We start from the raw sequence: 11,318 nt of genomic DNA, 5'->3' as shown, positions 1-11,318 counted from the left end.
AAGATAAACTATGTTTCAAAATTTTAGGAATTGTTTAATACTAATTTATGATATTAGTAGATAGATAGTAAACTATATCCCAAAATTTTAGGAATTATTTAATACTAATTTACGGTATTTATTTAATACTAATTTACGATATTAGTAGATAGATAGTAAACTATATCCCAAAATTTTAGGAATTATTTAACTAATTTACGATATTTAGTAGATAAATAGTAAACTATGTCCCAAAATTTTAGGAATTATAAATCAACTAATTAGGTCCTCCAAGTTAATTAGTATATGGGATGAGGCATCGATGGCGAAACGTCAGGCGATAGAGGCAGTTGATCGAACATTGCAAAACATTATAGGTGTCGCCCCTGCCGCATCGCGCAGCCACCTACTAGTTTTATTTTAGTATATGCCTCTCTCTGGTTTTCTTTTTCCTGTTTTTAGGTTTCATATCGGCACCTACCTAACCCATTCAACGAGAGCTTTCTTTCTTTGTTTCTTTCTTTCTTTCAGCATCATCAATGGCGGCTTCAATGCAACTCATCAACCTGACCCCCTTTCGATTACACTCAACGTCCATCCCCAAACACCACTCACGCCCCTTCACAGTCCGGTGCTCCTCCTCCGCCAAAAGCTACAACATTACTCTCCTTCCCGGCGATGGTATCGGCCCCGAAGTCATCTCTGTCGCCAAAAACGTCCTCAATCTCGCTGGCTCACTCGAAGGTAAATTTATAGATTCAATCGCTATTACAGTTCCTGTAAGTCATCAGTCATTTCATTTTGTAGGGATTGGATTTTTCTTTTTTCTTTTTTATTTTTATTTTACAAACCGCCATGTGACCTTATATAGTTTGGATGTATTTGAGGCAAATACTAAACTGGTTTGATATGATTTGCTAGGGATTGAATTTAAGTTCAAGGAGATGCCGATGGGAGGAGCCGCCTTGGATTTGACGGGAGTTCCGTTACCAGAGGAAACACTCTCCACTGCCAAGCAGTCTGATGCCGTTCTTCTCGGCGCTATTGGCGGGTGAAAATTATTATTATTATGCTACTAGTTTTGAATTTGCACATAATGAAAGGATTGGAGTTTGAAATAATGTAGTATTATTGGATTGATTGTTTTCAAGGTATAAGTGGGATAAAAATGAAAAACATTTGAAGCCCGAGACCGGATTGCTTCAGCTTCGAGCTGGTCTTAAAGTTTTTGCCAATTTGAGGCCGGCATCTGTTCTACCACAGGTATGCCAGTCATAAACATCTATTGATTAGATTTTGTCAACTTAAGGCTCATAGTAAGCCTTGAAGTTGTTACTTGCTCATAACAGTTAGATCTTGTCAAAATACTTGGCACTAGGCCTACGAACCGAACGAACATGACATAGGCATGTTCGTGTTCGTTCATTTAACTTTAACCAAACACGAACATATAATCGAACACATTTTTTTGTTCGTGTTTGTTCATTAAGAAATCGGGCATGTTCGTGTTCGTTTATGTTCGTTCGTTTAAAGCCCAAACGAACAGTTCACGAACACAAACGAACATAAAAAAATATAAATTAACATGATTGAATAAACATAAACGAACACAAATGAACGTAACTAAACAAATATAAACAAACACAATTTAACATTAGTGAACACAAACAAACAAGTCTAGTATATTACAGTTTATCCGAAAACACATCTAAATTTGTAGGCCTGTAAACGAACCGAACGAACACGAACATAGGCATGTTCGTGTTCGTTCATTTAACTTTAACTAAACACGAACACGAACACGAACATATAATCGAACACATTTTTTTGTTCGTGTTCGTTCATTAAGAAATCGGGCATGTTCGTGTTCGTTTATGTTCGTTCGTTTAAGCCTAAACGAACAATTCACGAACATAAACGAACATAAAAAAATTTACTAAACATATTTGAATAAACATAAATTAACGTGATTGAAGAAATAAGTCTAATATATTAAATTTCATCCGAAAACAAATCTAAATAAGGGTTCATAGATATACTAATTAGTTATATTTATATAACTAGTTAGAAAACCTAATATTTATATAAATATAACTATTTAGGTATTTAATAAAATTTTAACGAACATAAACGAACGTAAATAAACAAACGTTCACGAACATAAAAGAATGTTCACGAACATAAATGAACAAACACAAGGTGTGTTCATGTTCGTTCATTTAATTAAACGAACAATTTTTTTTGTTCGTGTTCGTTCATTTATTAAATAAACGAACATAAACGAACTTCCCGCCGAACAAGTTCATGAACAGCTCATGAACGTTCGGTTCGTTTACAGGCCTATAAATTTGGGTTCATAGATGCTAAAATTAAGTAGGTTTTTATATAAATATTAAGTAACGATCTAAGAAAAATTTTAAAATTTCATTTTTTTACTAGAAAACTTAATTACTAATTAGTTATATTTATATAAGTAGTTAGAAAAGCTAATATTCATATGAATATAACTATTTGTGTATTTACTAAAGTTTAAACAAACGTTCACAAACATAAATGAACAAACATAAACGAACGTTCACGAACATTAATGAACGAACACAAGGTGTGTTCATGTTCATTCATTTAATTAAACGAACAAAATTTTTTGTTCGTTTTCATTTGTTTATTAAATAAACGAACATAAACGAACTTCCTGCCGAACAAGTTCACGAACAGTTCATGAACGTTCGGTTCGTTTACAGGCCTACTTGGCACTTAATAACTACTAGAAGCTGCTGGTTCAGTCCCCACTCAACACACTACACTCAAAATGAGAGAATTTGCTACTTTCCGAACATCGCTGATTCGAACAAAGGTGTTATTTGAAGTCGCTATTTTATACATATACTTTCATAACATTGCTTTTTCAATTAACGATTTTCCATCAAAGTCGCTGTTTGATTATAATACTTTCGGAAAGTCGCTGTTTCGAATAAAGATGTTATTTGAAGGTCGCTGTTTTATATTTATACTTTTCTAAGTTTGCTGTTTGAGAATTTAATACTTAGAAGAAGTTAAAGAATTTATAAGTGACTGGTGGTTTTATTATTCGAAGCTCGATTCATTCATAGATCATTTTGTTTTTTGAGGCTATAGTAATAATCGGCAACGTTATTTGTTTGTTTTTTAAGGATATAAATACACAACGTTGTTGTTTATGTGTTGAATGAAAAATCCGATCTTCAATGGGTTGTTTTCAGATGTGTGAAAAACGACAACTTTTGGGTTTATGGGGGGTTTGCGGTAGGGAAACGGCTTCCGACGACCAAAAGGCTTATGTTTTCCCCGTCACTCACCCAAGGTCTATATATCCCGTTAACCGTGCCGGACGACAGGCTACTACGGAGGAGTTACGGTGACCCAAAGTGGCCGTTTTAGTCATTTTTAAACAATGTGTGAAAAACGACAACTTTGGTTTTAATTGGGGGGGGGGGGGTTGCGGTAGGGAACGGCTTCCGACGACCAAAAGGCTTATGTTTTCCCGGTCACTCACCCGGGGTCTAGATATCCCGTTAACCGGGGCGGGCGAAGGGCTACTACTACGGAGTTATGGTGGCCCAAAGTGGCCGTTTTAGACATTTTTAAACATTTTGTGAAAAACGATAAAGAATTTTCTGTATTACGGGGATGTTCTTCAGTCATTTTCAGAACCTCTTTAGATCAAACAGCGAAGTTCATAAAGTTTCTATATGAAACAACGAAGTTAAGAACATATGCAACTGAAACAGCGATGTTCTTTATAAAGTTGCTGTTTCAAACAGTGATGTCTTTGAAGTAGTTTATGAAACAGCGATGTTTATAACATATGCTGTTGAAACAGGGATGTTCTTGTAAAGTTACTGATTTAAACAGCGATGTTTAAGACAAAAAGAATGTTGGCAGTGTTCTTCAGCTTTTGCACAAAGTTGTTTTGAACATCGCTGTTTGATTCAGCGAGGTACCTATGTTTACTCACAATTTCTAAACCCACCTAGAACAGGGCCGGCTCTGAGAATTCATGTACCCTGTTCGAGCTTGAAAAAATGTGCCCTTAGGCCTTAGCTAAATATATAATGTAAACTAATTTTTATACAACCATTAACGCCTAAATAATCGACAATATTTCTAACAAACTAAGTTAACGTCTAAATAATAAAATTTATAAATTGGTATTTAATTAAAAAAAACATTCTTTTTCTAAATCTTTTTTTTGGGTAAAGGGTTACCCCGGTGATTCTGTATATTCACAACCAAATAAAACAAGTAGTGTAGAGAGTCTACACTAGTTCAATCATAGGACATGCCCCATGAAAGTATAACAAGAACAATCCAAAAAACACACCCAAAAACGGAAAAAAAAGTAAAGGAGTAAACTTGACTTTTTGTAAAGTTAAACAAAACATAAGTTAAATTCCAAATCTGTTTTGTAAATAATTATAACTGTAGGGACCATTTGTGTGAATCACGAAAACTTGCAAAAAAAGAGCCGCCTTTCTGATTGTCTTCTCCGGCGGTTTCATTGGAATTCCGGCAACCTCAAAGGTCTTTAATCCACTCGTTTTAACCAACTTTTTTATGATAACACTTATCTCCATCTCTATCTTAACTAACATTCGAGTTTAATCCCTTAAAACGTTGAGAATCATACTCAATCCGATAACCCATAACACCCGAAAAGCCATACTCCGGCCAAAGCTCCAATCGCATCACTCCGAGCATCTTCGGTAAAATGTGCCCTTCGAAATCTCATGCCCTGGCCGGTGGTCCTCTCCGCACACCCTCAGGGCCGCCCCTGACCTAGAATCTCTCTTGTTTACTCTGAACCACCCACATCTGCAAAAAAATTCAACAATACACACCAACTACAAATTTGTTTAGCGGAAGTGGTTTTAGAGATAAATAAGAGAAGAATTGAAAAGAGACATGAGAGTTTGTCAAAGATTAGTTTCACAGATTGAACAAATAAAAAAAAAAACACTCTGATGAGACAAATTTACAATGCTGATTAATCAAATATTTATATGGCAAAAATAACTGCTGTTGTTATTATGATAGCTGACTCTGTGGTTTGATTCACCATTTCAGTTGGTGGATGCTTCAACTTTAAAGAAAGAAGTCGCCGAAGGTGTTGACTTGATGGTTGTGAGGGAACTTACAGGAGGTGAGCCTACAATATATAATCTACTTTAAGGTTTTTTTTTATATAATTGCGTCTAAATGTGTTTTTCTCAATCTCTCTTCACCAATAATCGGCATCGTTTGTGTCTAGAGGACATTTAGTAACTGCAGCTGTTCTTTTTAGTATCTGTTTATTTTAGGGGTGCTAAACAGGTCGTGTTCGTGGGTTAGCGGGTTCAACCCAACTCGAACCCGAAAATTTTACATAAACCCGAACCCGAAAATCGTATTATACATACGAACCCGAACACGACCCGAAGTTTTGTGGGTTGACCCGAACACGACCCATTCAACCCGAATTTTTTTAATTTTTTCTGATTTTAATATATTAAAATTAAAATTTACTTAAAAAACGCAAATTCATATAACACAATTATATTTAAGTTATAAAATCTTATGTTAATATCTCTTTTTAAGTTATAATTATGGCATAAAATAAATATCCATTTAATTTCTAACATAAAATATATTGTAAAAAAATATAATATAATGTAAATGTGTTAAAACGGGTTAACCCGCCAACCTGACCAGGTTGACCCGAACCCGACCGTTAACCTAAACGGGTTCAACCCGAAACTGACCCGAACCCGTTTAGACTAAACCTAAACCCGCGAATTTCGTGTTAGGTTCGTGTCGTGTTTTTGGGTCGTGTCAGAAATTCACATCCCTAGTTTATTTATTATCTACTACTTTACGAGTCAATTTCTCAAATATTGCATTACCAACTAACTATTTGTTAAAGGTATCTATATTTGTTAAAGGTATCTACTTTGGAAAACCAAGGGGATTTGGAACCAATGAAAATGGTGAGGATATTGGGTACAACACCGAGGTTTATGCGGCCTACGAGGTTACTTTTCTCAATCTTGAATATCTACGAGGTTACGACGTTCATTTTAAGTAATTCAAATGAGATTTTCTTTTTATCCTAACCAGGTTGACCGCATTGCTCGCATTGCATTTGAGACGGCTCGTAAACGCAGTAGCAAACTTTGTTCCGTTGACAAAGCAAATGTCCTCGAGGTACCAATATTCTTTTTCTTTTTATTGCTCTCTTCCCTGATTTAGTATTTTAGTTTAATTTTTTTTGGGTACAAATACGCAGGCATCTATGTTTTGGAGGAAAAGAGTAATAGCAATAGCTGAAGAATACCCGGATGTTGAACTCACCCACATGTATGTTGACAACGCAGCCATGCAGCTTGTCCGAAATCCCAAACAGGTAATTTTCTGAAACGGGTCAAAACAGGTTGACCCAATACACATTTTGCCCATTTGACCCAAACATAACCTGGATTGATCTGACCATTAGTCAAAATTGCAGTTTTGGCTGAATTACAAAGTTAACTCATATTATTATCTTCATCTGTTTGCAGTTTGACACAATAGTTACAAACAACATATTCGGTGACATTTTATCAGATGAGGCATCAATGATCACCGGGAGTATTGGGATGCTTCCTTCCGCTAGTCTCGGGGAATCGGTAATCTCATTTAATTGATTTGTACTCTTTTTTCACCTGTTTAACTAATGGGGCCCACAAGCACAACTTCATAGAACCAAAAAAACTATTTATTTGAACATACTGAAGTTAATTTGCCTGAAATGTCATCTTTTTTTTTTTTGTTGTATTTTCTATGTAGGGTCCTGGACTATTTGAACCCATTCATGGTTCTGCTCCTGATATTGCTGGACAGGTATTTATCATTTGAATTTTGTTATATATATATTTTTTGGTTAATTATTGAATATGGAAATATTGTTGTGCAGGATAAAGCAAACCCATTGGCAACCATACTGAGTGCTGCAATGCTTTTGAAATACGGTTTGGGTGAAGTTAAAGCAGCTGAGAGGATTGAGTTGGCTGTGCTCAATACTTTAGATAGAGGATTCCGTACGGGTGACATTTACTCGGATGGAAACGTATGTACTTATTTTCTCAAGGGTATTTATGTCATTATTTAAGGGTCTCCATGCATTCTTTGAAATGGTTTATACATTATAGAAAATATCACTTGATGCAAAAATATGAATGATATTGTGTTTAGGAAAAATTACAAGTTTTGTCCTTTATCTTTATACCACTTTTCAGGCGGTGTCCTTTTTAACGAATGTTGACAGGCGGTGTCCTTTACTAGGTATTTTGTTGCAAGTTTAGTCCTTTACACCCAACCCAATTAAAAAACCCTGTTAATTGTTGGGTGTAAAGGACTAAACTTGCAACAAAATACCTAGGTAAAGGACTAAACTTGCAACAAAATGCCTAGTAAAGGACACCGCCTGTCAACAATTAACAGGGTTTTTTAACTGGGTTGGGTGTAAGGGACTAAATTTGCAACAAAATACCTAGTAAAGGACACCGCCTGTCAACATTCGTTAAAAAGGACACCACCTGAAAAGTGGTATAAAGATAAAGGACAAAACTTGTAATTTTTCCTTGTGTTTATTGATTGTAATTACACTCTCGTGCAGAAATTGGTTGGATGCAAGGAGATGGGTGAACAAGTGTTGAAGTCTGTGGATACAAAGACACCTGCATCAGTTTAATATAGCCAGCCGGTTCTTATCGTTCAAGAAAATTGCAGAGGTTAGCTCGAGAGTACATGAACGAACATCTCTGGTTAGTTTAACGAGCTTTTTAACTTTATTTCAGTTTTGAGATTTTGTTGTATGTAACATGATGATGGGAGCTCTTATGTGTTTATGAATAAATGGGGATTAAGATATTATGTTCCTGTTTTCTTAGTTTGTTTTTCATGCATGGATGATGGATTTATGTTTCTTAATTGTAAATTGAACTAACAGAGGAGTTTTAGGCTTACAAACAATTTATAAAATGTTAAAAACAAACTATATGCTATTTTTAAACCTTTAATTGTTATTTAAACTTTGTTTTAGTTTATAAAATATATATTTTTTATTGGCTTTATAATGATCATCTTTTAAGTGATCTTAAACTCAAACGTAAATTCAAGCTATTCATCATTGCGTTGATGTGTAAAAAAAAAAAAAAAAAAGGTCGGGAGCTTAGAGTTTCCCGGGTTTTCTCAATAAAAGTGATTTTCTTTTTATCTTTAGCCTATATATATATGGGGAAGGATGTATAGAAAACCCGGGAAACTCAAAGCTCCCGATGTTTTTTTTCTTGAAAAAATTTACACATGTTATATACATGTTTTTAAGGGTTTTGGGCAAAAAAAATCAAAAAAACGCTAAGTAGATATTTTTTTAAAAAATAAACAAGTTTTGGTGTAACATATGTTATATTCATCTGACATATTTGTAACATGTGTTATACCAAAACTTATTTATTTTTTTTAAAAATATCTACTCGGCGCTTTTTTGATTTTTTTTGCTCAAAACCCTTAAAAACATGTATATAACATGTGTAAATTTTTTTCAAGAAAAAAAAACATCGGGAGCTTTGAGTTTCCCGGGTTTTCTAAATTAAAGTGGGTTTTTCTATAGATACTTATATATATATATATATATATATATATATATATATATATATATAATTTTAACATTATTTTACTAATTTCGTGAAAATAACGTTAAAAGAGGGGGATGGTTAATCATGCATCATGTGGTGGCGCTGATAGCCGAAAGACAAGGGGGTACATGCACTAATCGGCAGTTGTCTCAATTGCTGAGTGTTATGTGCCTTATGTCCAAGGCTTGATGCAAAACTACTATCGAGCCGAGGGTCTCACTGGAAGCAGCCTCTCTATCCTACAGGGTAGAGGTAAGGCTGTCTACATCTTACCCTCCTCAGACCCTACCTTAGCTTTGCTAGTGGTGGGATTTACTGAGTATGATGATGATGATGATGATGATGATGATGATATATATATATATATATATATATATATATATATATATAGGGGAAGGATAAATCGAAAACCCACTTGAGTTGAGAAAACTCGGAAAACCTTTGTAAAAAAACCATGTAAACTCAAGAAACATTTCTAAAAAAATAGGAAATGTAATATACATATATTTGAACATTTTTAAAAAAGAAAAACAAAAAAACACCAAGTAGTTTTTTTTTAAAAAATGTTACAAAATTTCAGGTTACATAATATATATCTCCAAAAAAAATGTAACATACAAATTTTCAACATTTTTTTTTAAAAAAAATAGTAAGCGTTTTTTACATTTTTTTTCGTAAATAGGTCCGTGTACATTTATATTACATTCCCTATTTTTTTAGAAAAAAATAAAAATGTTACATAGGGTTTATTTGGGTTTTCGATTTATCTTTCCCCTATATATATATATATATATATATATATATATAATGTAAGTATCTATAGAAAACCCACTTTAATTTAGAAAACTCGGGAAACTCAAAGCTCCCGATGTTTTTTTTTTCTTGAAAAAATTTACACATGTTATATACATGTTTTTAAGGGTTTTGGGAAAAAAAAATCAAAAAAGCGCCGAGTAGATATTTTTAAAAAAAATAAACAAGTTTTGGTGTAACACATGTTACAGATATGTCAGATGAATGTAACATGTGTTACACCAAAACTTGTTTATTTTTTTAAAAAATATCTAGTCGGCGCTTTTTTGATTTTTTTTTACCCAAAACCCTTAAAAACATGTATATAACATGTGTAAATTTTTTCAAGAAAAAAAAAAACATCGGGAGCTTTGAGTTTCCCGGGTTTTCTAAATTAAAGTGGGTTTCCTATACATCCTTCCCCTATATAATGTAAGTATATATATATATATATATATATATATATATATATATATATATATATATATAGGGGAAGGTTCTATGTAGAACACAAAATATTGCGAGAACACGCAGAAAACAGTGAATCACCTATTTTTCCAATCCTAAAAACTTAAAAAGTAAATGAAAATTTTGCAAATATAAGATTTATTGTTTCTTACACTAGAATTCAAAAAAAAAAATGGAAAATTTTCACTTTTTCTATAACCTACACATATGTAGGTTATGTGTAGGTTAAATTACCAACATGTATGTAAGCTACGTGTAGGTAAAAAAATATGGTTTTTTTATGTATATATAATACACATATGAATGTAAGAAACATAAAATTTAAAAAAACATGAAACTTAAATCCCAAAATTTAGTGTTTTAGAGTTGTTCTTTTTGTTCTCATAATAGTTAGTGTTCTGTAATGATCCTCATCCTATATATATATATATATATATATATATATATATATATATATATATATATATATATATATATATATATATATATATATATATATATATATATATATGGTTCCAGCGTGAACTACCTCCCAAGAGTGAACTGCGTGAACAAATCTGGACCCTTGATTTCCTTTTTAGTTGTTAAGGGTAGGATTGTAATTATATAAAAAATTAGATTTAAATCATTATTTTAATAATTGAATTAAGTTACATCTTTCCTATTTTAAATTCATTATCCACATTATGTTTTATTTATTAATAAGATAATTATGAAAAAAACAACAAATCACCATATTTCAATTTTAATTTTTATTTCAGATTTCATCACCAGAATTCAAATTTTGATTTTTAAGATCCACGTAACCTTCATATTTCAACGATATACACATGTGTATTTGGATATAAATAGAACAGTACACATGTGTACTCAGCATCATACGTATGTGTAATTAGCTACATAATACATGCATAGAAACAATACATGTAAAACTATTTTATATTTAACAAATTACAAGTTCCATAATGTTTTTCAAACCAAACAAAAAAACATACAATTACAAGTTCCGGTTTCGTAGAAACAATAAACCCAACATAATCGAAAAAACAAAAAACATAATCTTTTACAACTATTCGCCACGTTGTATGCTGAATCATCCTTATCGACCAAGCAAACAAACATATGTGAATCATCCTTATCGACCTCATACGTGTATCATCCTTATCGACCTTCCATCTCCACTTTTCTCGTTACGACATCTCCTATAATAGCACAAAAAAACTCAGCAACTAATATTTTGCATAATTCACAAGTGTACATCAACAACCTTACACATTCAATACACAAAAAATTCGGAGATATCACAAAAACAGACGCTATACACATGTGTATATCGCGTTAAAATTAGAAATGTACATTGCATTAAACATTGTACCAATAATCAGAATA

At 32.8% G+C, this 11,318-nt stretch overlaps 1 protein-coding gene across 1 annotated transcript; it reads left to right on the top strand.

Annotated features, from left to right (window-relative positions):
* The first annotated feature begins 427 nt into the window (after positions 1-427).
* On the top strand, positions 428-7,921 carry LOC110865665 (3-isopropylmalate dehydrogenase, chloroplastic). The gene is made up of 11 exons (XM_022114991.2): positions 428-723; positions 901-1,030; positions 1,131-1,242; positions 5,083-5,158; positions 5,937-6,025; positions 6,112-6,198; positions 6,281-6,397; positions 6,552-6,659; positions 6,820-6,873; positions 6,947-7,099; positions 7,649-7,921. Exons 1-11 carry the CDS (start codon positions 519-521, stop codon positions 7,721-7,723), a joined length of 1,206 nt encoding a protein of 401 aa, XP_021970683.1. The 5' UTR covers positions 428-518; the 3' UTR covers positions 7,724-7,921.
* Positions 7,922-11,318: the final 3,397 nt, after the last annotated feature.

This window comes from Helianthus annuus, chromosome 6 (genome assembly GCF_002127325.2).
Source record: "Helianthus annuus cultivar XRQ/B chromosome 6, HanXRQr2.0-SUNRISE, whole genome shotgun sequence".
Taxonomy (NCBI): Eukaryota; Viridiplantae; Streptophyta; class Magnoliopsida; order Asterales; family Asteraceae; genus Helianthus; species Helianthus annuus.
This window is presented reverse-complemented; position numbering and strand designations above follow the sequence as displayed.